General features: G+C 50.3%; 1 protein-coding gene across 3 annotated transcripts; it reads right to left on the minus strand.

Moving 5' to 3' along the window:
• Positions 1–4,644: 4,644 nt before the first annotated feature.
• Positions 4,645–23,873, minus strand: GOLM2 (golgi membrane protein 2). Of its 3 annotated transcripts, none has more exons than XM_050309550.1 (10): positions 23,334–23,873; positions 17,627–17,681; positions 16,541–16,643; positions 15,405–15,495; positions 14,449–14,536; positions 14,097–14,177; positions 13,639–13,737; positions 12,340–12,513; positions 9,556–9,723; positions 4,645–5,852 (listed from the first exon to the last, which is right to left on the minus strand). In XM_050309550.1, the coding sequence occupies exons 1-10, from the start codon at positions 23,658–23,660 to the stop codon at positions 5,785–5,787; spliced, it is 1,254 nt and encodes a 417-aa protein (XP_050165507.1). In that variant the 5' UTR covers positions 23,661–23,873; the 3' UTR covers positions 4,645–5,784. The 3 variants fall into 3 exon arrangements, with proteins under 3 accessions (XP_050165507.1, XP_050165506.1, XP_050165508.1); XM_050309549.1 differs by having other exon boundaries at positions 14,395–14,536; positions 23,334–23,866; XM_050309551.1 differs by lacking the exon at positions 9,556–9,723 and having other exon boundaries at positions 14,395–14,536; positions 23,334–23,869.
• Positions 23,874–27,725: the final 3,852 nt, after the last annotated feature.

Genomic DNA, 27,725 nt, shown 5'->3' on the forward strand with positions numbered 1-27,725 from the left:
GCACCGGGAGCGGCCCCGGGAACGGCACCGGGATCGGCACCGGGATCGGCCCCGGGAGCCGCCTCAGGCGCCCCGGCCCGGCGGCCTCGCGCGGAGCAGGCGGCGGCCGCTGCTGAGCGGAGTTGGCTCCGGGCCCGGGCTCGCTGAGGTGAGCGGGGAGCGGGAGCGCTGAGGGAGCGCGGGACAGGCGGGGGCGCGAGCGGGGGGGATGGAGGGAGAGAGGGAAAGGAGGGAGGGCCGGGCAGGGGGCGGTGTGAGGGGAAGCCGCGGCCGCCGAGGGGGCGAGCGGCTCTGCCCGGGATCGCGGCGCTGCCCCGGCCGTGCCCCCCGCGGCACCGGCGGGCGCTCCCGGGGCCGGGCCCGGCCCTTTCCCCGGGGTTCGCCCGGCCTGACCCGTCCCCAGAGCGCAGGGCACTGCCCGCTGTGGTTTCGGTTGCTGTTTTAAGTCGCCTGGTGCGAAGTTTTATTTCCGCTTTCTCTTTTCCTTTTTCTAGGCAGCCTCTTTGGGTGCGAAATGCTGAGGACGCTGCATGTGTTGACATCTGAATGGCTTAATGAAGCAGCGTGACCACCTCATGCAGCATAGGAGGATGTAGTGAGGTTACATTTATCGTTTCCATGCTACTGATCCTGGATACCTTCACTGTTCCCTTGATGATCACTTTTACTCACCAGTCTCTTAAACAGGAATCTTCAGTTCTCAGGTTAACCTGTGTTATGACAGGGTAAGTTCTCACGGTATTGCTCAGAACAGAATGTTTTTGTAAGAGTAGCTGGCATCCACATCGTCTAATTCAGCAGTAAAGAAACCCACAGAGGTGTTGTTTCCTTTCCTGGTACCTGTGGACTCCCTGCTTACCTTTAGAACCTGGATCAGATTATAAAATCCCAGCTCTCTAGTCACCTAAAATATTTACTGGCTTGTTTAACAGAACTACATGTGCTGCTGTGAAGCCAAGATCTGTTTTAGAATTCTGTCACAGGACTCTAGTGGTCTGTCTTTAGCAGAAGACACTATAAAGCTAATTTTACCATCATTTTCTTAAAAGAAGAGGTCATGGAAAGGCACTGGAAACAGTGCAGCCCTCCTTCAGAACAGGTAATAGTTATTCCTTTAGAGCATTCAAGTAAACACTTAACAACAGTACATGAATATTTTGTGAATGATCAGCTGTGAAAAAGGTTCGTTTGGACATGTTAAAGCTTAATTAACACCGTTTGGCAGTTTCTTAGGAGGAACTAGTATGGCAGGATAACTGTGTGATGTCTCATGCTGAGAGCCCAAAAGGACATTCACTGATACTTAGAAAGTGGGAGTTTTGGGAAATGGTGGGTGGAAATACTCTCTCAAGCCATGTAATTAAAATGAAATGAGCTGCCAGAGGAGATCATCTAGCAAGAGTCAAAGCAAGCAGGTATTTGTGAGAGCACCAGCATGGCCAAAAACACGCTGGGAAGACATTAAATGTGTGACTCAGGGTTCAAACTGATCTTTTTGGCAGTGAGAACTGTACTTTTCTCTTACAGGATATCAAAATATGTTTTCCACAGTGCCTTGTGCTCTCCTCGCGTGCCCCGGTGCTGAGTTAGGGAGAGGGTGGGAAGGGACCTGAAAGCCCAAACTATTCCATGATTCTCGCTGGTATTCCAGCCCCCTTCTTGCAGGTAACACCGTGAACCCCGAGCACAGCAGCTCAGTCAAGTTTATTTTGCCAAAGTGAAAACAACTGTGACAGGACTGAGGGTTGTAGAAACAATTCTTGTTTGAGTTTATATTTTACTATTGCCCATTTCCAGTGTTGGTTCTTTTGCTTATCTGAAGGGAATCAAAGCCATCCAGCATGTGAGTTAAGTGAAAAGCAGCTCCCAGGCTGTGCTGCTGCTCCATCCCCGATGTCTGGGAGCCAATCTGGCTGTCCAGGAGCAGCTCCAGACTCACTGTTCTCACTGCTGACACTCCAGCTGACAGCAACAGGGATTCATCTGCTCCCAGATCCCCACAGAAACACGTGGGAATGAACCCTGTGTTTGATCTGGCACAGTGCAGCACGGAGAGGGGCACGAGACATTCCTCCAGGGATGGAACTGCGCAGCCACAGGTGGCCAAGCCCTGTTTTGGGAAGTTAAACTGTAGATTATCCATACCAGTAATCCCAGTGTGGCTACTTGGGGTTTGCTATAGGTTGAGGAATTGGAGTATTCTGGTTTCTATGTTGGCAGGAAGAAGTTCAGGCATAAATATGATTACTGTGTTTCTGGCGGGCTTGAAAATTCCACTGCACTCTCATAAATAGGGAGATGCCCCCAGTTGGTTTTGTGGGTTTGTTTTCCTCTTTTATTTAAACTACAGGAATCTGGTCTCCTCAGTCCTGGAGCCAGCTGGAACAGCAGGACACTGTGCTCCCTCTCCATATAAAGTGCCCAATCTCTCATTTGCTAGTTCATCACAGCAAGATTTTTGATCCTATTAAATATTCTGGTCAGTCTCCTCAAGGAAGGGTCCCAGGTTGCTTTAACTGGAAGTTCCATACTTGGGTCCCATGTTACTGAAAGCTCCTTGGAATAGGGATAGCAGCTGACAGATTTATGGCAGGTTGAAATTCCCCTTAATAGGGATAAAGGAGAAAGGTGTCAGACAGGGAATTTCTTCAGACTTGTGTGAACAGTGAAATAGGTCCTGATGAAAATCTGGGATCAAACCCCTTGTTTTAAGTAAACTAGTACTGATCAGTGCAGCTCTTCTCCAGGGTGCAAACTGTAAACAGGGAGAGTAAATAAATTTACAGAAAAGACCTTTTGCCCTTTCTGTGGGTTCTTTTGCAAAGCACTGTCGAGCTCTTCTGTCCTGCAGGCTTTGGGTTCCCCACTGTTGCTGGGTTTGCCTACATGAAAATATAGAAGAACATTTAATAAAATCCACAAACCATTTACCTCGTGTCTGTTTGCGTCTTGTCACTTTGAAGTGGCTCTTTGCAGCCATTAAAACGCTGAAAAATGTGGAGTTTGAATTTGTTTCATTCAGAACTGGGTTTTCCCTTTTGGTGAGATCCTGCCCATCAGTTTGGTTTTCCTCATGTTTAATCTAAAATGGGTTCATTGATGAGTCTTGGTTTTTGTGGGATCTGTGTGACTTTGGGAAAGCTTCAGCAGCGTGTTTGCTGAAAACCTCCAAAACTGGGCAGCTGGGACTGGCTGGCATAACTGGAGTTGTTTCTCTGGCTCTTGGTGCAGGTGCCTGTGGTTCTCACAGGGGCTGAACTCGCCCCTCAGCCTTGGCAGCTGGATCTCAGCTCTCTGTTTGAAATCCCAGTGGATCCAAAGGGCTTTCCAAGTGGAGCCTCAGCCCCAGGATTGGACGCACGGCGGAGCTCCCTGGGGGTGTGGGTGAAGGGCTGTGTTGGGTCTCTCCTGTGAGCCCTGGAATGGGAGAGCTGGGTTGGCTGCAGGTTCGCTGGGGGCTGAGGAAGCAGCTGCTGGAGATCTGTCAGCGTTGTGTGTGCTGCCATCGCCATGGAAACAGGAACTGGCTCCGCACAAACCGCACAGGGACGTTGGAATTGCACGTTCAAAACAAACCCAAGCTGGTTTGTGGCTTCTGGTCCTCAGACCCCGCGTGGTGCCACACAGCCCAGGGGCAGGGTGGGCCTGTGAATCCACATTCATGTTTGAAAAAGAGCTGCTGTTCGATTAGCAAAGTGCATTTATTGTATTCAGTGCATCACATGCTCTTCCAGGTATCTGAGGACATCCCAGAGTTCTCCTCCCTTTGCTCACCTTCCTCCAAAGAAAGGGAAGGGATCCTGGATGAGAACTCCAGGTGTCAGCCAGTTGGCAAAGCCCCCTGTTCTTAAAAAAAACAGAGAGTGGCTCATGAAACACACAACTGAAAATTTGTGACTTTGTATCATGAGCCACTTTCTATTTTCTCCTCATGAAAATGAAGCGAGATCCATTTTGGGGCTCCTTTGTTTGCCCTGGGGGACACTGGCCTTGGGAACAGCACCTGAGAGCCAGAGCAGCTGCCCAGGTCAGCACTGCTGCAGCAGGAAAATGGGATTACACTGGAGGGACTTGGTGCTTCCCAGGCTACTGAACAAAGAACAAATTGCACATGAAGTTCAGAGGATCCTGGAATGACTTGGGTTGGAAGGCACTTTAAAGCTCATCCAGTCCCATGGGCAGGGACACCTTCCACCAGCCCAGGTTGCTCCAAGCCCCATCCAACCCTGGACACTTCCAGGGATCCAGGGGCAGCCACAGCTGCTCTGGGTAACCTGTGCCAGGGCCTGCCCACCCTCCCAGGGAAGGATTCTGAGCTGTTTTCATGGATCTGTCAGAGCACCTGGGCAGTGTCACACCCACTTGGGATGTGCCTTAGCCCTGGCACTGAGCAAGGACAGCAGGGAAGGGAAAAACAGCTGAAGCTGTGAGTGCAGAATGGTTTAATCTCTACATTTAAGAAGTAGCTCTTTAATTTACTGGTCTTCCCAAGCTGTGCCATGTGATGCTGCACTACAGACAACACTGGGTTGGGCTGGTACTGAACCAGAACACAGCACTGAGCTGGACCTTCACTTTTTAAATGCAGCAGCTTTTTTTGTCATTGACACTTAAGCAGTAATAAATTGTCTTAAAACCCACCAATAATTGTAGAAGTGTTGAACTTTATTTAAGAGTTTCACTGAGCTGGCAACGAGCAAACCTGCCCCGTTACTTCAGCCCAGCACCTGAGCACAGGGCTGAGTTCAGTCCCCCTCGTCAGGGCCTACAGCCTGTGTCCCCAGGAGCCCTTAGAGGAGCAATCCCCTTCATTCCCACACTGCAGAGCCATGGAATCATCTCCACAATTCCGACAGTACTTTAACACAGAACACAGAGAAGGGTCTGACTTACAGATGCGATGGAGCAAACCCGTCCGTGGGCCGTGGCAGGTGTTCAGAGCTGTAGCAAGGGATCAAACTGCACCTGGGCTGGACACCCTGGCACAGCACACCAGCAGTGAACCCAGGGAGGGGCTGGTCCTTCTGTCGACGGCAGGCACAGCTGCTGCACACGTGTCTCTCACTCACACCCTTGCTCTCTTTAACACAAAGATCTCCTACAAGCCGTGAATTATTTATAATTATTTATATCAATTTATATCTTTTAAATCAAGCTATTAGTTGCACAACTTTTTGGGGATGTACCAAATTATTGAAGTCCTACTGTAGATTTGCAGCTCTAGCTACGAGATGTGGTCGCTGTACAGGAGTTGAGTGGCAATGGTGCCGAGGGCTGCCCCGGCCTGGGTCACACCGAGGAGGGAGCAGCTACTGAACCGTTCAGGTCTCATTCCCAGCTCGTGGCTCACCTGCTGGACAAACCCAGCACTCGGGAGCAGCAGTTCTGCCCACACAGGTGGGACTGTAGAAAAGGAGTCCTTGGCTGTACATGGCTTCCACAGCGGCTTTGTTACATCAGGTACAAACTGTACAAGTTCTCCAGGTTCCAAAGTGTTGTAAATGGCAGAAACAGTTCAGCCTGTGTTTATAGACCGGGCTTAAGTGTAAAGATTATTTCAGATAAGGACCAGGCTGAGCAACCGGCTCCGTGTGACAATGCTGGTTTAACACAGCCCGCAGTAGTACAAGTATGTACATATGTACAGTGGGTCCTCTTCACCTGCTGACTGAGCACACTCGGCACTTCATCCTCAGCTTCCTTGGAAGTAGGAAACACTGGAGTAGAACTGGTTCAGTTTTGCAGCACCTCAAGTCCCTGGGTTGGGCTCTCTGTGCCCCAGGCCTACAGGACCCCATCGCTGAAGCGGGACTTGTAGTCCCCCAGGTCGTTCTGGTCTCGCTCCTCATCATCTGCAATGAAATCACAGGTCAGTTACAGCTCACACACTCGGATCAGCCCTGATGTGACCTCTGAACGAGCACCCAGCTGCAGCTCCCCAGGACGTGCTGCAGTGGGCCCAGTGGGGACCCTGGGGCTGCAGTGCCCCCTGCTCCACAGGCTGACTGCCCTCAGAGCCTGCACCGCTCACACTGTGGCTCTGAGACTCCTTCTGCCAACACCTCAAACTAAAACCCAACTCCTGTGGAAAGGCCCATTCCAGAGTTCGCTCTGTAAGGCTTCACAGAACCTCTGGGGCTGGCACTGGGACCCCTTCCAGACCAAGGGAATACTTTTCCCACCCACTTCCCAGCTGACACCTTCCACACAGTCGTGGCACGACACATTTTTCCCTGCTGGGATGTCTCCTGATGCTGCAGTTGACTTTGCTGTCAGTGTTTTTCCAAACTGCTGTCTTGTATCTCAGACTCACGGGTAAAATTTGGAGAGGCTTTGGAAAACCCTTCCCAGGCTCTTATGCACAGAATCCCTGTTCCCTCTCGGCACACTGGGCCAGGGAACACAGGCAGGAGCTCGGCAGGCAGGGGCTCTCTCAGCCCCCAGTTGCCTTTGGTTCCTCTTCCCAAGGGAGTCACAGCTCTGTCCCGACGGGCAGATGTGGATGTTTCACCTTCCCTTCCAGCCCCAGACACTGTCTCCACGTCTCTCCTCTGTCCTGCTTCCTGACTTTGCTGCTTGGGGTTTGGCCTTTGAGCCTCCTGAGAGATGGTAAAATAACCCCCCCTGAGTTGTGCCCCCTCAGTGTAACCACTGACTGCAGCACATGCAGAAAATTCACAGAGGAAATGCACATTCAGTATTATTTTATGGGACATTTTAAAATATTCCACATTCTACCTGCCACAATCCAGTTGTCCTATGTGGCTCCCTGGCCTCCTTCCCTCAAAGGGTGAAAACCCCACAAAACTTCCATTTGTTCCAATTAATGAGCTTCCCCTGCACCTCAAAGCTGTTCCTTCATATCCAGGGGATGGCTGTTCACAGGAATGGAAAGCACAGTGTGAGCTCACCCGTCTCTCACCAGCTGCCTGGAGCAATCTGCACCCTCACACCCAGCACCCATCGCCCCGTGGGCCCTGCTCCAGCAGCAAAGGGCTGCAGTTCACCTGCATGGCCCATGAGGAACTGCCACCACAGCTCCTGGGCATCCTGGAGCTGCTCCCCCTCTGCCACCCGGGCCCCACAAACACCTTTCCTGCAGCAGAAACTGCCACCTTCAAACAAGGCCTGGCCTTCAGCAGGTGATGAGGGCAGGGACAGCAGGCTGGGGCTGCCCCTCCCCAGCACATCTCCCAAAGGGAGTATTTTCCCTGGATAATTTCCATCTAAGCCCACACATTCCTCGTGGCAAGAGAAACCAAGTGGAATCCAGTGGCTTTGTGGCACGTGCTGCAGGCTTTGTTCAGCCTGATGCAGACCGGGGTGATGTTTTCCTGACAGACAGAAATTCTTATTTTTTTATCTCCCTAAACAATTGTAACCACTCTCCCTCCAATGTCACCAGTTCTCCCCTCTCCTGCCCTGCAGAGAAATCAGTGTAATGCCCAAAGCAGATGCTTTTCCTGGAATGCTGCCCCTGGAAGCACCACTGGCCACATTCAAATCACAGCTCAAGCCAAGTCAACAAGTTATTAGGGAACAACAGAACAAAGGGCTTGGGAACTGCGGTTGGAGGTAGTAACACATTCTGCTCACATCACCCCTCAGTAAAAGGCTCCCAGAAGTCACCCTTTAACCTTCACTGGCTCTCATTAACCCAGTCTGTCTATACAGAGACACAGGGGGGTTCACCAGGAAAAGGATTTTCCCAAGTCCAAATTCCAAGCCCCCAGAGCAGGGACCCAACGCAGCTGGGAGATGGTTTTATGGGGTCACTTTCAGTCAGAGCACTGCTTTTTCCAACACCCCTCACACTGCAAGCTACACAAGCACAATCTGGATTTTAACAACCTGGCACCACTTGTCCATCCCTCCCTCACACCCACCCCTTCCTAAGTGGCATATGGGAAAGCTGTCCATGCCCCTGGTAACTGTTCACAGCACACCTGGCACCGACTCCTGAAGCCACACTCCCTGGGAAGGCCCCCCCAGCCGGGTACTGGTGCTGATGGAGCAGCAGGAGCTCCGAGGGAAGGGCCAGGGCACTGTCCCTGCATGGGCAGCCACCTCCTGCCAGGAGGGGGGAGCCATGTGGGGGTCAGGCTCTGATCCCAGGGAACAAGGGACAAGTGGGGAAATGGCCTCAGGTTGTGCCAGGGGGGTTCAGGTTGGATACTGGGAACAATTCCTTCATGGAAGGGGTTGTCCAGCCCTGGCACAGCTGCCCAGGGCTGACTGAGGGCAAGGGGACTGGAGCAGGAACCCCCTGGCACTGTGGGGTGTGCAGAGCACAGGGACAGCCCCCACCCCTGCTCAGGACACAGCAGAGCCGGCAGGAACACGGCTCCCACTGCCCAGCACTGCCAGAAACACCAGCAACCACACCATCACTGTGTGTTTTGGGTGGGAAGGGACCTTAAGGCCCTGCCAGGGGCAGGGACACCTTCCACTAGACCAGGTTGCTCCAAGCCCCGTCCAGCCTGAATCCTGCTGTGCCCTCTTGCAGCTGCCAGCTGGGATGAGCAGATGACAGCCCAAGGATCCCTCTCTGGAGGGACAGGGGTGAGCACACAAACCCACTGTGAATTCTGAGCACAAGGGTCACAGAACAGGCCTCAGCTTGAGCAGAGGGTTGCAGTTCATCAGTCAGTCAATTAGTCGCCCAGGGTTCTGATCCATCCTTTTCTTTCCCTTGTTCATTGAGTTTCACACTCCCAGGCCAGCCCAGCCCAGCCTGCTGACACTGCACACAGTGCATGCCCACACAGTCAGCTGCTTTTTAACAGTTTTGCCCATTAATTATGCTTAGATACCAATTAAATACTTGTATGAAAAACCTCCAGCTAAAAACTTACATTATGAGGATCAAAATCAGGGGGTTGATTTACCATCTCCTATTTCCCCCGCCTCTTTATTTTACACTTTCATTTAGCTGGAAACACTCTCTGTGTACACAAGCATTCTCCCCCTACAGACATGCAGGCCTGTCACAAATATCCCCACACAGCTGGATGGAGAATGGCACACAAGGCAGGCACAGGCAGGGACAGACAAGCGAGGGAGGGGATGCAGGAGCCACATGCAGGGGGGTGGCCATGCACACACAGGGGGCATTAGGCAGCACTGGCTCAGCAGCTGTGAGGCTGGTTAGCAGAACACCACAAGCCTGTTGAATCTGTGTATAATGCACAGGAGTGACACCTGGAATCGCTGCCTGAGGCCCCACTGCACAGCAGCTCCAGGCAGTGTGACGAGAGCAGCACCCAAAACACCACATTCCTCTGTTGGACAATTTAGGAATGTCCAGGCCCACAGCCCACCCAGCCAGGAACCAGAGCTGGGGGTTTGGGTAAAACCATGCCTGGAATTTAGTGCCTTGCTTTTCCTAGCAGGAACTATACCCAACTGCAGTGAGGTGTCAAAACCCTCTCCCTGAAGACTGGTGCTCTGTCTGAGCAATTTGTGATCAGCTAAACCAGCGAGGCTTTACACAAATTCAACAAGTAACTCAGCGTGGGTTTGTCACAATGGGATGGAGATAAGGCCCAAGCTCACCTTGGACGTCTTCTTCTCCACCATCACCATCCTCTTCCTCATTGTAAGCCAGCTCAGCCTGTTTGTCTGCCTCATACTCACCCACGTTCCCATCATCCCCATTATAATCTGCCAGTTTAGAACCCTGCTGCGGGTCCACAGGGGATTCATTCTCATCAAAGAACCGGCCTGTGGAGTAGGAAAGGAGTGAGTCAGCAGCAGAGAGGAAAGAAACAGGGAGACTCTACACGAGAGCAGGTCACAGGTGGAGGTAGCTGGGGTCTGGGGTAGTTCCAGCTGGAGAGAGAGGAGGGAGCAGGGAGAGGGCTTGGACAGGGGGAGAACAAGGCTCATGGAGCACCCCCGTGTGGAAAGGACACACTCTGTCACCCAGCACTCGGACCTCCTGGAATGTGACTGTCCCAAGCTCCTGCCTCCATGGAGAAGGGCTGCAGTGAGCCCCTAAACCAGCACCTTGGAGTGCCTATGGACACTAACACACGTTTCTCAAAGTGCTGAAGAGCATCGCTCAGTGGAGGGTTTAGTCTCCATTTCTCCCGAGCCCTGGCATTTTCCACAGGCTGGAGTGATCACTGCTGATGTGGTGCCTGGCAATACCTGCAGGGTGTGCCCAGCTGGCACAGGGGAACCCAGCAGAGACCTGCCCTGCAGTCTGACCTCCGTTTGTAACTACCTCATTCACTGGCTTTACACTCTGCCTTCCTGCTGAGCTCTGACAGGGTTCAAAATGTCCCGGAGCACAGAACTTTTGTCTCCCCACCAAAAATTAAGAATAGTTCCAGGTCCTGAAACAACGCACAAGAAAAACAAGCCTTAGCTGGAACTATGGAATGAGCAGACAGTCAGGCAGGCACACAGGGAGACACCACTGGTGTGATGTCCAGTCCAGAGCTGGTGCTGAACGGGGTGCAGCTGTTCCAGCCCAGCAGTGCAGACTGCCTGCCTGCTGCTTGAAGGGAGCAGCTCTGAGTCTGCTGAGGCCACAGGCCTGGAGGGCTGGGTATAAATGAAAAAAAAATGGCTTAAAGTGTGATACAGTCTTTACAGACTGGGCACCCAGGCTGCTGGGTGAGAGATTTGCAGTGGGAGTAATTAACAGAGAAGTAAATGGGAGGATGATTTCAACCTCAGGATTAAAAGGGGACAGATATGAAAATGAAATGATTTTCCAAAACAGTGAAAACTTTCCTATGTGGTAGAATATAAAGATCAGGACAGAAGCAGTACTGTGGCTCTTCTCTGGATGGGGAGAAAAGCAGCAGAATCACTCCTGGTGCAGCTCAAATGGACAGAAGCAGCAGTTTCAGGTATTTTCACAGAACAAGCAAGAAGAGACCATGATCTGTTTAGAAATCCCAAGTTCCATACATTATTAATTCCCTGTTCATGTCAGCCAGTGATCCTGGCTATTACTGATGGTATTTTTGACACAAAACCCAGACAGGACAGGAGGATTTGCACATGTTAAACCTAAACCGAGTCATGAAACACAACGGAATGTCCCCAACTTCCAGCACAAGCACCTGTGGGTGTGCCAGAGGAACTGTGACACACAAACTGAACCTGACAGCAGCAAAGACTGAAACGATGAGGAGATCCCAGGAAATGCAGCAGGTCCACACAGGCTGTGAGCTGAGCTCAGTGAGCCCCTGGTGTGCAGGACCCCCCTGTGAGCCCAACCCTCCCCATCCCACCCCTGCCATGGGCAGGGACGCCTTCCACCAGCCCAGGTTGTTCCAAGCCCTGTCCAACCTGGCCTTGGACACTGCCAGGGATCCAGGGGCAGCCACAGCTTCTGGGCAACTGTGCCAGGGCCTGCCCACCCTGACAGGGAAGAATTTCTTCCCAATATCCCCATCTAATCCAAATATGAAGGAGCAAAGAGAACAGACTAATCAGTGACAATTCCTGACTCCCACGTACCCCCTCACAGCCTACAATGGAGACATTTCCTTCACAGCTCCTGCCTACACAACTACCCCCATCATTTAATACATGGCCAGGGAAAACACATAATCCATTAAAAACCCAACAACTTCACTATGAAGGTCTCTCATTCCTGAAGCTTCTTCAAGAAGCTCCCTTGACAAACTAAGCAGTCTTGAAGACCTCAGGGTGCAGAGGGGAAGCCAAGACTGCCCAGGTTCTGTGCCAGCTTAATACACCTATCCCTGCTGCCTCACAAAGATCCACGAGTCATGTCAGAACATCCAAAGTCCTCCCAAAAGATCTGTTTCTTCAGAAAAATCTTATTCAGATAAAAAAAACCCCAAGAGAAGATGTTTCAGCAGTCAGTTTTTCCTCCCAAACACCCCTTCCCCACCCAAGTGCTAAACAATTAGAACTGGGTCTTCAAAAACAGCCTCCACCACAACACACCTGTGTGCACCTGTCTGGGGGCTCCTGCCCTGAGCAGACACGGAAGGGAAGGGTTCTGGAACCACGTTCTGTCCAACACACATTCCCACCACCACCAAAATCCCTCAGTAACTCAGTATCCTGTGTGTATCAACATCCTGACTTAATCTATTTAAATGTGCAGTAATTTCCAAGAGCATTCTAAATTCCAATAAGGACATAATCTTTTTAAATAACTGAATATACATGTGAAAAATAACACACTAAAGCACATCTTTTACCCAGGAACACATTACAATCCTTCCCAGGCTCCCTCTCCAAAGCCACCCTCCGCAGTGGTCCCTGTTTTCCAGACAGGCACTCTCACAGACAGAAAATGAAGGGATATTTTAAATATACTGAAGTGTGTGATATTGGCCAACTTACTTTGCTTAACCTTCTGCAAGTCGTTAACTCGGCTCTTTGGGATTTGTATCTGTTCTGTCTCAATTTTGTGCTCTTTCTGGGCTTCCACCTTTTCTTCAAAGGTCAGGTGCTGGAGAGGGTTTGGAGGGATCTGCTTCGCAGCGTTGGCGTTTCCATCACTGTCACTGGGCAAACCTGCAGGGAAGAGGCGTCAGTGTCTGCAGGTCTCACATGGCTCCAAGGAAGGCAGAGGATAAATAACTGGTCACATTTTAGTTCCTAATCAATCCCATGCTGTCATCTTTCCAACTTTCTACATGTGTTTCAGCTCTCCACAAAGCTCAGAACACACATTTATGTATTTCTTTTATCCTCCTGCTGATTCTGCTTTTCAAGTCTACCAAGCATCATTTATGGTTTCAACAGCTCTGATCTGAGGACAAGGGTGTGGCAGGGCACAGAAGTTATGCTAAAAACAACCACCAGAATCACAGGACTCCATAGCCAAGGAGCCCAGAACACCCTGACTCCCCTGAAACTCTCATCAAACTCCTGTGGATAAACTCCAAGCTCAACAAAACAAGCTTTTCACTTCCTGCAACTTATGTTTTCTCATTAATAAAAGTGAAAATGAAGGACTATCTTCAAAGGAAACAAACTGTTTAAAAGATGTGGCACTTGGAAACAACAATCTTTAAATGTGTATGCAGGCTTTGAGCTCCCTCATTTTGGAATTCTGCTCACCCATCCACTGCAAAAGCAAAGAAATCAAGAAAAACTTCTGTTGTCTTTTTCCAAAAGAACCAATGGCAGGCAGAGCAAAAACCTGGAGCTGTTCTGTCATCCTGAGAACTTTATACTTAATTTATTAATATTAAAGTTATATCACTGCAGGACTTTAAGTTCTCATGTCCTAAACCTCCCCCATGTCATTCTCAAGTGAGCTGTTCCCAGGGCCAGGAGGACTCTGAGCAAGAGACAGGAATGCTGGTTTATCTCTGACTGTGGCCACCAAGAGATCAACAACCAACCCCTGAGGGTGCAGCCCTAATTAGTACCCTAGGGGGGAACACTCATTTCAATTACTCTGTCCACCAGAGGACTCTCCAAGCACTTCTCTTTGAACCTTCTGACTCAGATTCAGCTGCAATTGGCCCAAAGGCTCAGGAATTCCTGCTGTGGAGGGTACAGGGAGAGATCACACAACCAGCAGCCTGAGTGCCTCAGTCAGCCAGCTAAGAACACAGCCTTGGATCCTGCAGAACTTTGGTTTTCCTCTGGTAACCAAACTGCCTTGTCCCCTGCTAACAGGAGTTGTACCTGGTGCCAGGTTTGGAGCGTGGGGCTGTTCAGTTGGAAGATTCATAACAGGTGGATGACCTTCATTCTTGGGAGCTGAAATAAGCGGCTTCTTTAAAGCTAGAACAGAACACAGGGACAAAACCATTAACAGGAGACAAACAAGACACTATTTACCAGGTCAAACTCTAACAGGCCTGTAAAGTCTTTGCTTTCCTTGTTTTCTCAGTTTTAAACCACAGATGAAAATAAAAACAACAATAATATTTTGGGAGGGGGGATTATCTGAAACATTCAGTTTTGAGCATTCCAACCTCTAAAGCACAAAAGAAATGATCTGATTTTACACTGCACTTGAATTTTATTACCACAGAGAGATCTCAAAGCCCTGCATTCACTGTGAACCACATGGTGTTCACACACAATATATACGTCACTAAGACCCCAAACATGAAAGAATTTAGAGTATTTCCCCTCACCAGTGGGAGTGTCTTCAGCTTTTGCTGGGTCATTATCTTCTATTTCAGGCATGCCTGCATCTCCTCCTGCTTTGATTTTCTCTGCAAGACAAGAACAGGATATTCTGCCTTACTATCCTTTCAGTCTGAGCAGTGAATGTCCCCCTTGTGGGAGGCTCTAACTTAGTCAAATCACTGCAGCTAATCTGAGCCAAACAATTCCTTGTTCTGCTTCAGAGAAATGCACAGTTCTGGAGGATGGCAAAGGATGCAACACAACTGGCCCATTCTCCATCAGAAATGCCAAGAAAGGAAATACCTTTGTCATTTACAACATGCTCTGAAGGCTCCTCGTTCTTCTCTGTGTCTTTACCTTCCTCTGCCACCGTCTCAGGTACTGCCTGGCCATCATTGCTGGGACTGACTTCAGTGTCTTTACTGGACTGAACTTTCTGTGTGGCCTGTTAGAACAAATTCATAAGGAGCCAAGATTAAGCACATCCCTGGAAATTACAAAACAAATGCCCTCAAATTCAAGATTACTTTGGGTAAGCAAAATTGCATTTATGACTTCACTGATGAGCAAAGCAACGAGCAGAGTCCTCTCTGCACAAACCTGGGGGTATGGACACACAACTGAACAGGCAATGCTCAAAACAGCACAGCTGCAGGACATTTCTACTGCCATTCCAGGTGTTAAGCACAACACAAACAGGTTAAGGTGTGGTTGGCCTTAGGCCTCAGGTCAGATCCCTGAAGGAATTCGAGACTGTAAGAAAAGATCTGTCGGAAATCTGCTCTCAGTCTGCCTTATTATTTGAAATGTTTATAGGCAGACCAAGTAAGAAAACGAAATTTTCAGCAAAGCAGGTTATTTCATCGGTTTGCAGGAAAGAGGCCCAAATTCTACTGGCAGCATCTTGTAATCACAGCCTTGATACCATTCCAACACTGTTATTTCCATCACATTAGCTCCTGGAGGCCTCAGCAGAGCTCAGTTCCCTGTGCAGTAACCTGGGCAAGGCTGTGGGAACACAGATCCCACCCTGGAGAGCTGAGCAGCAATATCCACGTTACAGCAAGAACTGAAATCCTCAGCAATGATGTCACGGAGGAGGGCTGGAGCAAAGCAAACAATTTGGCCTCATCTTCCAGCTCAGTCCACTGGCTGAGCAAACAGGCAGATTTCCTACATTAACACCCATTTAGGGCTGCTCAGGGGGATGTTTAACACAAGGTTAGGAAGGAAATGTCCCAGGCCTCCACATCTCTGAGGCAAACAGCAGACTTTGGGCTCTTCTCACTCAACACAAAATTCCCTGGCATTACCTTTTGTTCCCGTGCAATCTGGTCCATTAATTTCTTGATGTTCTCTTCATGCTGCAGCCTCATTTCCTTGATCTGCTGCCCACACTGCAGGCTTGAGGAGAAACACACCGTTAGATATATTTCATTTGTTGTATCTGCTCTCCCACAAATCAAATAAGGGGGAAAATATGAAGTGGCACAAAAAGCCAAACCTGAGAGATAACTAGAATAGTCTGTCCAAAAAGCCTGGTCCTGGCATGTGTATGGAGTGGGAATGGACTGAATACAGAAAGAAAGCAGAACTGGAAAAAATAGGGACAGAGCAGAAAAAACAGTAAAATAAACAAAATGGCCTTGAATATATTTCCTCCAAAAGCTGGAATGCAACCAAAAAGTCAAGCTCCACAGTTAATCTGTCAGCAAATATTAATTCTACCGGGAAAGCAACGTGTCTTTCACGGCTGTCAACAGAGAAGGTACACAACTACCACTATCAGTTACTGCTCCCAACTCAAATAACGTGATCTGAATACATAGCCACGTGTCCCAACTTCCCTAACAAGCCACAGACATCAGCCTGAGCAGCAGAATTCCCATCTCCCACAAACCCTCAACAGCGCAGAAAGAACATTTTGTGTGTGTGAAAGCTTCAAACACTTTCTCAAGTGTTAAACCTCCCTCCCTCCTCAAAGCTGCAGGAGTAGTTTGTTCCTCTTTCTCCATCGTCAACTTAAAAGGCTGAGGTCAACTTAAAATTTCAATCTACACAATTGCTGCTTTCAGCTTCAGTTAAAACAAATGAAATGACACTGTCAGAAAGGCAGCAATGACCAACACCAGTGACACAGGACTGTGTCCATTAAGCTCTACCATGAGTTTGTTAACTAAATCTCCATGTCATAAAAAATGCATTGACTTAAAAATGCTGACCAATTCGAGAGTAAGTCAAGATTCCCCTTAACTCCTATCTCCCTTTGAGGTAGCAGGACACCACCAAGAAACAGACCTTGAAAGTCAAACAGCTAACAGCGTGCATCGCCGAGTGAGCACACTCAGGCTGGAGGATCAGCAGACACAGGATTAACTGGCACTTTTTAGTAAGCACAGACCCCATCACACGCACAAACCTGCAGTTACCAACACTCCTGAGGACATACCTGTCATATTCCAGCCTCCTTGTAAGGTAGGTGTTGTTCTTCTTGTACTCGTGCAGCTGATCCTCCTGGCGGATGAACTCCTGCCGTAACTCTGCCAGTTGTTCTAGGCCAGAAAGGAAACACCACTGTGAACTGAGAAACAAAACTAAAAACGCCCTGGGGCAGACACAACTTTCAGTATTGCTAAATAAGTAAAAAGCCTCTCGGGTTTTATGGTAGTTCATCTAAAGATTCTTAAACTAATTTGAAGAAGATGCCACTTCTCTCATGTAAAGATGAGTGCCAGACGGCAGCATGAATTAGAGAAATTCTTCTGATGCTACAGCAAACCCCATAAATTTTTCTTTACCTTAGCATTGCGTAAGGCTTCTAAATGCAATTTCACTGTCTGTCAGGAAATGCAATTTCCTGAAAGATTCTGTGACCCTGAGTAACACAAAAGCACTACCAGGTTACTTCAGGCATGACACTCAAATACTGTCTGTAGTGACTGTACAAAAGGAGGCACCTTCCCGCTATCCACAAAATCAACACGTATTTCCTGTCTCCACAACTGGTCTGGAAGTTCTCCCTGCTCCTCAGGCTACAAGTAATTACGCTTTCTGCTGTTTTAAGCTGCAGCTGCACAGATACAGGCAGAAACCACGTGTGGCGGTGTGTGCAGGCACGTTCACGTTTGGGCACTGGCTGCTCCAGCTCCCCCTGCAACACTCCAGACACGGTAAGACCACAGGCATTAGAATCATGTCTGTACAGATCAGCCTTAAGAGATGTTTTCTGGAGCTTTTCTAACCCAGCATAGCCACCACAGTGTTTCTGACCAAACTATAGCAATCTGTGTACTTGGCCATGAAAATGATTCTAAAAGCTTGGAGGTCAGCAGTGCCCGAGCACACTTTCCTTCTGCAGACAGCAATGTCCAACCCTACACTTACCCACCCCAGGAACAAACAATGCAATGAGACTGCACATTATGGGATGTTCCAGCATCACCTGATCCTTCCTTTAAACTGCATTCTGCAGCACCTGGGCAGGTAAAGTGCCCGGCTCAAGCCTGCCAAGTGAGTTTGGCCATGAAGCCCTCACCCTTTAGCCGGTGTATGTCCGCCATCTGATACGAGATGTTGTTCTGCAGCTTCATCTGGAAGGAAGAAAAGGCTGGATAAATACAGGTAAGCAGGGGGGTGGCAAGGGTTTGGGCTGCAAACACTCAGGTGTGTCTGTTTGCTTTGTAAGGCAAATGTATAGAGAGGATTATGGCACCAACAAAGTGCCGGGAAATCCAAGTCCTGTGTATTTAGTGACATCACCAAACCAACACTGTGTTCAGGCTTTGCTAACAAGGGCTTTAAGTTTAATTCCAGAACACACTTCTATCAGGAAAGTAGATTGTCAGGACTAAAATAAACATACTGCATCCTGATACTGCAGGAGGGACAGTGAATGGCCAATGTCAAAGCACAGGTGGGTAAAACTAAACATGCAGCACCAACAGCAAAACCAACTGTTACCTAAGTACATCATATAACAGAATTCTTATATTTAAATAAATCTTTTACATGTTGCTACTTAATATTTCTAACATAAATTTTATTTTAAGAGGGAATCTGACACCAGTAAAATTCCACAACAGCTTTTAATTTGGTATTTTCAGTAAGGAAAAGAATAGCAGTTACAGTAAGAAATGCATGTACACAAAGTCTTGAAGTAAAGACACTTTTTCTTGTTGTTACATAAAGACAAAGCCCAGCAGGAATGAAGAGGAAGATGCATGAACAGACTATGCTGAGAAAGGGTGGAAAATCCCCACCTGCCATCAAGCACCTCAGAGGCTGAGGTTATTCTTCTTGCAGTCCCATGATGAAAGAAAGGTAACTCTAGGAATGTGCTGAGTGGGGCTGTCACTCGTGGGGGACAAGGTCAGCATCACCTCTGGGGACAGCAGTGCCAGCACAGCCGGCACACCCGGACACACACCTGGACACAGGGGCTGTTTCAGTTCCCCCCAGCCCCAGGAGTGTCTGAGTCAGTCATCTCCATTTCCTGTCAAAACAAACCCCAAACAAGTCCTACTTGCCCTGTAGGACTTCCTGCCCCCAGCTCTGCCTTCCCTTTGTCAATCATTCATTCACTCCCAACTCTTTCCCGCTGTGTTTCTGTCGTTACCGTTCTGGACAGGCTGATCCCCTGTGGTCTGCTCAGGCACCCCGAGCTGGCAGTCCAGCCCTGCAGGAGCTGCTGAGGTGGCACCCCGAGCTGGGAGTCCAGCCCTGCAGGAGCTGCTGAGGTGGCACCCCGAGCTGGGAGTCCAGCCCTGCAGGAGCTGCTGAGGTGGTGCTTTGTGCAGCACACAGGGTACATGACCACGCATCGGCCGCTCCCAGCACACAGCACCGCTTCCTCGGGATGCACAGCGCTCCAGGCAGAGCCTCGGGGCCAGCCTGCAGGGTCCTGCCCCAGCCCTGGCAGCAGGACACACCTGTCCCAGGCCCAGAACAAAAGCCAAGAGAGTTCTGGAGTGTGGAGAGGCACTACCATGGCTCCCACCTATGAGGGGACACAGAGCTGCTTCACGAGGCTTTTCCCAAAAAGAGAAAGCAAGTGGAATTGAAAAATTAAGGACAGAGCAGAAAGAACAGTAAAATAAACAGAATAGCCTTGAACATACTTCCTTCAAACCCCAGAATGTAACTGAAAAGTCCAGCTCCACAGTTAACCTGTCAGCATTTATTAATTCCACTAGGAATGTGATCTTTGGGTAACCTGAGCCCCCTGATCACACTGCTCTGGAACAGGGACAAAATACCCCCATCCCCCCAGGGACCCTCAAGGAGCCTCCTGCCATGTCAGAGCCACGTTTGCCACGTGCTCTGCCCACCGAGGCATTCAAGGCCCTCTCCTTACAGGATGCCCAAAGCAACACCCCATCCAGGGACAGCCTGGCCTGGACTTGCACAGCTTCACTACAAAAGTGCAGGCAGCAGGTGGGGATTTCACAGGCAAGGAGGAGACACAAGTCACCACCAAGCCTTTCCGTGCCCCAGGTGCCCACCACGCCAGCTCCCCTCCCACAGACCCGGGACAGCGGGGCAGGTGCTTACAGTGATTTCTTGAGTGCTAATGAAAAAGTATCTTTCCCTATTTTGCAAAACCATTGACAATAATCACCACAATTTTCTGTTTTCCACTCCAATGCAGCTGTTTCCCAGAACCCAGTAAATCTACAAACAAAGGAGACCCTGGGAAGTAGTAGGGTCTGTTTTCAAACCCTCATCTATCAGAATTCCTCACACGTGACCCTTCCCACTGGCTCCTGCTCATCCCATAACCATGAAGCATGGCCTGTGAACAGGAGCTGGATGGGAATGTGCAACAGTTTTGTCACACAATCTTTCATTTTGGTGATTCTGAGTTTCAGAGAGAAGTGACAGAATTTATATCCAGCTCAGCTGACAGCAAATGTCCCTCATCTGAAGGACAGAAAGGGAAGAAGCTTTTTTATGATTCATGGGATCTGTTCCACCTACACATGCAAATTCCACGAGCCATGGCGTGGGTCCAGTTCCTCCTGAGCCACGTCCTCCTTCAGTCTAGACCTGTTTGTAGTGCTCAGAGCTCTCAGGGGCTCCTCAGGGCCTGTCCAAGCACTTGGGATGGAGAAAATAAACCCTCTGCAGCCCAATGAGCCCTGCACAGCAAAACCCACCAGAGATCTGTGCGTGGACATGTGGCTACCCTCCAGCGCTGGCTGAGCTGTAAGTCGTGTCCTACAACTCCGGTCGCTGTGGTGAAGAGGCAGCTTTGCAGTCTGGGGGGTTATCAGGGAGTTTTGGCAACAAACAGACCCAGCTGCTCCCAGGGGTGTTTGACCCAACAGCTGCATCCCAAGCATTGCTGGGCAGCAGGGAGGGCAAGGCTGTGTTCACCCCTGGCCGGGCCAGCAGCCGGTGTGCAACTGGGAAGCTATGGAAAAAAAATATATCCTAACGGTATGCTACAAAAACCCACGGAATACCCAGGAAGCTGATGCTACCTGTGCATGCAGCACCTGCCCGAGCTCCAGGCAGGCACTACCCCTGCTTGCCTCTCACAGGGAGCTCCAAAAGAGAGCTCCTGGTTTGTTCCAAGGCCCAAGAGACCATTGAGGAGCTCATCACAGGGTGACAGAGCAGAATTCCCAAGAACTCAAGTTTTTTCTCTTTCTTTCTAAGCACAAGACACCAAGGTCATGGTCCCACATTTGCTCCCAAGAGCAAACATATCCCAGCTCATTCCACATCCAGGGAAGGAGGGGAGAGCCAAGAGTTTGGGCTTGACTCCAGAGATCCCTGAGCCAGGGGACTCCAGAGATCCCTGAGCCAGGGGACTCCAGAGATCCCTGAGCCAGGGGACTCCAGAGATCCCTGAGCCAGGGGACTCCAGAGATCCCTGAGCCAGGGGACTCCAGAGATCCCTGAGCCAAGAGGAAGCTGCTGCAGGAACTGGAGTTGCCTCGGCACTGGGAAAGGCACTTGATTTATGTGACCACAAGGCAAAGAACCTCAGCTAAGGACAAAGGAGCACAAAGCAGAACTGACACTGAGAACCACCAGGGCAGCATCTTTCAAATGACTTTTCCATTAAATAAGCCTGGATTTGTTGTGATCACTTGATACCCTGGGAATTACCAGTGCTGGGGTTTTATTTGAGCTCCTGCATTTCATAAATGGACTATGATCACTGGTAAAAAGCAGTTTAGTCACACAGACTAAATTCCGTTTTGAGAGAAAAAAAATTATTCAAGTCTTTTTCTGCTTTTACACTTTATATCTGCTACTAATTTTTGGTGACAGATCTTTATTCTCTAAAACCAAGCTTTATTCTCTCAGAGAAGTACAGTCACTTAAACACGGTCACTTAAAAGGGTTTTTTTAAAAAAAGAGGTTAGAATTGTTGCCCCTGAGAAAAGACAGTGGCTCACATGGGAGGAAAAAGGCCAGTGACTGCTTTTTGATAAAATCCTGCTGTTCTGGCCTCTTAGCGCACAACAAACATTTCGAACACAAGAGAGGGGATGGTCAAAAGCCATGGGCTCACAGGGCCTTAACTGGCAGCCTGTGGAACAAAGAAGGAAGACACAGGGCACACACACTGCAGGCAATGAACAGTAAATTGAATCTGTGGGGTCTCCCTGGCTCGATCCTCCTGCTGCCCTCCCGTTCTGCCCTGTGCAGTGTCACACTGCCAGAGCACCCAAAGCCCAGGCAGATTCATGAAAACACCCAGTGCTCAGCAGGCTGTGCAGCCCAACAGCCCCTGTTTGTATCCTGTGCATCCAGGGGGCCCTGGCTCCCAGGAAACCATCCCACCCCCCAGCTCAGCACCGGCACCTCCTGCCCCACATCCTGCTGTACCACATCACACACTGCCACGGAAACACACCCTGAAAGCACCCCTTGCCACAGAGCCCAGAAACTGCACCACAGGATCCCTGAGGTTGGGAAAGCCCTCCCAGCCCATGGATCCCCCCTGTGCCCCATCCCCACCTTGTCCCCCAGCCCAGAGCACTGAGTGCCACTCCAGTCCCTCCTCGGACACCTCCAGGGATGGGGACTCCATGCCTGACCAGCCTTTCCAGGAAGAAATGCTTCCTGAATTCTCCCTGATAGCTCACCTGAACCCCACCAGGGCAGTTCTAGGCCTGCAGGCACTTCCACTGACACACCAAACAAGCTGACTGCCCCTCTGCAGACAGGAGGGGAAGTATCTTGGCTAAAACCCAAGTGCTTTAGAACCACTGAATCACTGAGGTTGGAAAACACCTTTCAGACCATGGAGTCCCTTCCATATCTAATTGGGCTTTTTATTCCAATCTCGGGGGGAAAAAAAAAAATTTGCTGAACACACAAAGGGCTCAATTTTAATGGTTCTGTAGGAAACTTTAATACAAACAATCATTTTGAGGGAGTCTAACTCTGGAATGGGGCAGCTTTTTCTGACAACTAAATGCATTTTTATTGCTGCTCATCCTCTGTGTGATATAAAGGGCCAGAACACCAAACCCAGCCAGCAACACCCTGAGAGCGTGGCATTTCCATAAACCCCACTGTGAGAACAGTGTTCAAGAAGCAGAGGGATGACCTGCATGCAAATACACCCCACACTTACCCGGAGCAGGAGAACTTGTGTGCTGAGCCCGGGGAAGCTCCGGGGATGGTTATGAAAGAGGAACAGTGAAAGTCGAGCCACTCGCTCACCCTCCACAACAAAGAGATCCCCAGACCACCCCCACCGAAAGGACCAGCTCAGTTTTGTACGAGCTTGGCCGCTCCAAGCCAAGCAAAATGACATGTTATGTCAGCAGCAGGATTTTTTTTCCCCGAGTACATGCTGGCAGCATAAAAATCAGAGTGTGCTGTGCCAGGCATTCCGAGAGGCAAGCTCGGGGTGCCACGGAACAGCACACGGGTTTCATTTCCCTTGAAAGTGTAGCTTTACGGCTCTGTCTGCGGTTTGTTTTTGGTTTTTTTTGACTGATCGCAAAAGATCAAACAACCGCAACAAAGACAGAAAGCTCAAAAGACAACAAGCAAACTTAAAGCAGCCTTATGGAAAAGAGCGAGCTCGGGGGGTGTCCATTGTTCGCACACACACCGGAGGTTTCCAGCCGGCTCCGGGGTGTTTGCAGAAACACGAGCACACTGCAGCTGTCCCACAGCACCAGGCAAGCGCCCCGGGGCGCCGATTCACCCGTGAGGAGCAGAGGCTGCGGGGACACCTCGGACGGGCGAGGACTAACAGAGCCGCCCCTTACCTTGCCGTCCTCGCAGCGCTTCACCTGGCCGTCCCTGGCCTGCAGCTGGCTGCTCAGCTGGCTGTAGTCCGCCTCCTTCTGCTCCAGCTGCTTCCTGTGCGAGTCCACCTTGCCCAGCAGGTCGGAGTTGCGGCGCTCCAGGCGGCCCCGCGCCACCTCGGTGCGCTGGGCCTGGCTCTGCAGCTCGGCCAGCTCCTCCCGCAGCAGGGCCTGGCGGGACGCCGCGTTCCAGCAGTGGAAGGCGAGCACGGCGATCACGGCCAGCAGCGCCACCAGCACCAGAGAGGGCAGGCGGCCGCCCCGGCGGTTCGCGCCGAACCCCACCATGGGGGAGGCCGAGGGGGCGGCGGTGTCCGGGCACGGGGGGGCCGCGCGGGGCCCTGAGGGCACCGGGGCCGAGGGGGAGAGGGGGGACCCCGGCGGGGGGGGCGCTGAGGGCGGCGGGGAAGGGGAGCCGGCGAGGCCGGCGCTGTGCCCGAGGGGCGCGGGGCGGAGCGGGCGGTGCCGGTGCCGGTGGCGGTGCCGGCAGGGACCGAGCAGGGACCGGGCACGGACCGAGAGGGACCGAGCAGAGCCCGCCCGGCTCCGCCGCCACCGCGGCGCCCCGCCCGCCGCTCTCGCGAGACGGGCCCGCGCAGCTCTCGCGAGAGCGCGACCCCGCCGTGCCCTGAGGGCGGGCCGGGCTGTGGGGCCGTCACGGCCCGGGACGGGCGGGAGGGGACAGGGCACGGTGAGGGACGGTGGGGACGTTAAAGGACGTTAAAGGACATTAAAGATCATCCAGTCCAACCCCCTGCCACGGGCAGGGACACCTCCCACTAGCCCAGGTTGCTCCAAGTCCAATCCAACCTCGCCTGGGACACTTCCAGGGATCCAGGGGCAGCCACAGCTTCTCTGGGCAACCTGTGCCAGGGCCTGCCCACCCTCCCAGACAGCAATTCCTTCCCAATATCCCATCTATCCCTGCCCTCTGGCAGTGGGAAGCCATTCCCTGTGTGCTGTCCCTCCACCCCTTGTCCCCAGTCCCTCTCCAGCTCTCCTGGAGCCCCTTTAGGCCCTGCAAGGGGCTCTCAGGTCTCCCTGGATCCTTCTCTTCTCCAGGGGAACCCCCCCAGCATTCCCAGCTTGGCAGCAGCTCCGGGGCCTCTCTGAACTCACTCCAGCAGCTCCATGTCCCTGTGCTGGGACACTGGGGCAGGACCAGGGTGGGCTGTTCACTCCTCACCTGGAAGGTGTTTCCCGAGGGAACACAGTGTGCACTGGGAATGAAGTGAGGGGATGAGTCTTTTGTTCTATAAGAAACACTCAGATAAATCATTTATTGCTGATCATGTTGCCTCACACGCCGTTCCTGTTGCCCCTCAGGCAGCAGAGGTTTTCAGGGAGCTCCTGGGCACAGCAAGTGCACGGCACAACCCCGGTGCCTCCAGCTGCAAACGGTGTGGGGAGGATGTGGGAGGAACAGAAGGGTATCAGTTTTCCTCCTAAAAGAACAAAAACAGCATTTAAGAAATAGAGTATAAAATGTGCTCCTGAGACACGCCACGCATTGTGCAGAACCTCAGCTATGACAAAGGTGTCATGATACATACAGCCCTTCTTCTTTCCACCCTGATTCCAGCCCTGCATCCCACTATTTGCACTTTAGCACTTTAATTGCTGCTACGCTGATGGCCCATTAATTTGCCATCGTGCTCTCTGCAGATGGCAGTGCAGATTCACATTCCAAATCCAGCGTCGCAGATATTCCCTCCTTGTGAAGCTGGACAGTTCCAGGGTTTGAGTCTGCCTCGTTCAGCTTGTTCTTTCTGGCTGCACTTCCCCTGCGCCAGCCTGAACACTCTGAGCCAGGAAATGTTTGTCTAAATAACAATATAAACACAATATAAACGTGACTGATTTGATCTCAGAACGACACCTGGGTTTATTTTACGTAACTTACACCTGGGTTTCACATGCTTTTGTTTCGTACCACCCCGTAAGCCTGCTCAGAAATCTCCTGCTTTCATGTAGTGCTCAGTGATGTTCCTCACTCTCCCATTTCAGCTGTTTCTCTTGGAATTTATGTGATTTCCCAGCTCCTGGAAGTTCAGCATCAGAACTGGCCCCTGCACGTTTTTTGTGGTTTCCTTTGCACATCTGGGAGCTGAGGCAATACCAGGGAGTTTTCTCTTTACAGTTAATTTGCCATTTAATTTCAGCTGAGTTCCAGGCCCCCTGATCCTGTCCTAGTCTGCTCTTCTCCTGGTTGGAAAGGTACTCCTGTTCCCTCTTCCTGGCTGTAATCTTGCATTGCATGTTGGAATAACATATCCCAGGGCATCTCCAGCTCAACCTCTGACCAGGATTTGGCTGGTCCTTTGCTTCTCTGGCTTGTGACCTCCCAACGTTACGGTGGGAATGGGGAGATCCTGTCCCTGCAGCACTCAGTGTCTCATCCTGAAACACAGTGCAAGCACAGGAATTAAGTTTTAATCCTTGGACCTGTCATGGAGAAGGTGAAGAATGCAAAGAAGAACGGGTATCTGGGATTGTATTAAAATCTAACAGATGTTTCTATATATCTTTTCCATTAATCTGCTGCTGATAATATAGTCAATGGCTATTTGACAGAAGAATAGTAATAAAATAGCAAACTCTTATATTCATTAAGGTAATCAAGAAGAAATAATGCAGTCAGCATTTATGGATTTGTTGGTACCTCACAGAGAAGAAAAACTGATTTAATGGAATTAATTTTCTGTTACCATTACCAGGATGTCATAAAAACGTGCAGAGGTTTGACAATCTGAAATTACAGTGGTTCTGGAGGGTGTTAACCTTACCCAAGGAGGAATGGTTAGAAGTGGTGGTGACTGCAGAGCAGTGTAAGCAGCAGCATGAGAGCCTTTGCCAAGGGAGAAAACACACAGAACTGCCTCAAAAACTGCAGACCTGCTGGTTCAACCCTGGTGCCACTAAAGCCCAGGACAGGGCAGCCTCCTTGCTTGCTTTTGCTGGTGAAACCCATAATACACATTTGATTTTCTTCCCTTCAGACATTGCACTTTGCAAAGAAACCGCTGATTATTTACTTCCTTTTCTTTTTCCTGCTGTAAAGATGGAAAGTTTAGGAGCCCCACATGTGGTATTTTTAGAACCAGTGCTGTATTGTTGCTGCCCTGGCACTTCTATCAGTTAAAGCAATAAAACATCTGAGTTGCTGTCCTAGTCAAGTATTTTGATCCCTTCAGAATCTGAAGCAGGTTTCTAAATGAAAGATAAATTTAGCTATGTTTATTTTTCATGCCTAATTTAACTCAAATATAAGAAGACAGTCTGATTTAATAATCTATTCAGCATTACAGAAAATTGGTGATTTTAAAAGTCTCTAATTAAATATTCTAAGATCCTGTTTCCTTCCACTGCATCAGAATGAACCTTTTTTTTATGTATTACAAGTTTGTGGTTTTTTGCAAACATTCTGAACACAGAGCTCAAATTATCCCAGACTTTTAGCATATCCTTAAAAACTGATTAACATACTCCATCTGTTGGTACGCCGAGCAACTGTCCAAATGAGCAACATTTCCATGGAGATTTGTAAAACTACAGCTTAAGTAGGAAAACAGCTCTAGCAGGGGAGCACTGGGGTGTTTTATTGCAATATGACTGTGGCAGCTGGAGATTGTCTTGCAGAGTGGCCACCACGTCCTCACTTCAGAGCAGTGTCTGTTCACATTTTGGGTCAGTAAAAATAGTCCATTTCCCATTCAGCACATTCCATGAGTGCCCAGGGGTGGTCATTTCCCAGGGAACAAGGGACAGGACAAGAGGAAACGGCCTCCAGCTGTGCCAGGGGAGGCTCAGGTTGGACATCAGCAGGAATTTCTCCCTGGAAAGGGTGGTCAGGCCTTGGAAGGGGCTGCCCGGGGAGGTTTGGAGTCCCCCAGCTCTGGAGGTGTCCAGGGAAGGACTGGCCGTGGCACCCAGTGCTCTAGGCTGGGTCAGAAACATCTCTTTGCCATCTCTACTAAAGTGTAACTTTGGCTGCAGAACTCAATTAAGGCCTGTTGACCTCCAAGGCAAATGTTTGCTGTATCTCTGAAGGGTGAAGGTGGCACTGGAGCAGCTGGAGGAGGAGTTGAATGGAATCAGTTCTGGGTTTTAGAGCTGAAATGGGGTTATGTTTATTTATGGCCACCTGAGGTTTGGAAATCGTTCTGACAATAAGTGCTTTGGAGTGAGGTATCAGAATCAATCTCTTCCAACATGTTGCTTTATGAGAACAGACCAGGGAACATCTGGGGCTGACTCACCAAATGCCAGCCCAAAGAGCAGACCTGTATCCAGGGAACTGGGACTGGCTTGAAGCTGCCCCCCAGGCGGGGAGCAGGGAGCACACGTGTTCCT

Source organism: Myiozetetes cayanensis, unplaced genomic scaffold, assembly GCF_022539395.1.
Source record: "Myiozetetes cayanensis isolate MyiCay16 unplaced genomic scaffold, myiCay2020 scf14, whole genome shotgun sequence".
In the NCBI taxonomy this organism is placed as follows: domain Eukaryota; kingdom Metazoa; phylum Chordata; class Aves; order Passeriformes; family Tyrannidae; genus Myiozetetes; species Myiozetetes cayanensis.

Coding starts and splice junctions, on each gene's coding strand:
- GOLM2 (XM_050309549.1), bottom strand. CDS start 23,660: ATGGTGGGGTTCGGCGCGAACCGCCGGGGCGGCCGCCTGCCCTCTCTG. Junction 17,682..23,333: donor AGCGCTGCGAGGACGGCAAG/GTAAGGGGCGGC, acceptor TCTTCCTTCCAG/ATGAAGCTGCAGAACAACAT. Junction 12,514..13,638: donor CGCTCCAAACCTGGCACCAG/GTACAACTCCTG, acceptor TCTTCCCTGCAG/GTTTGCCCAGTGACAGTGAT.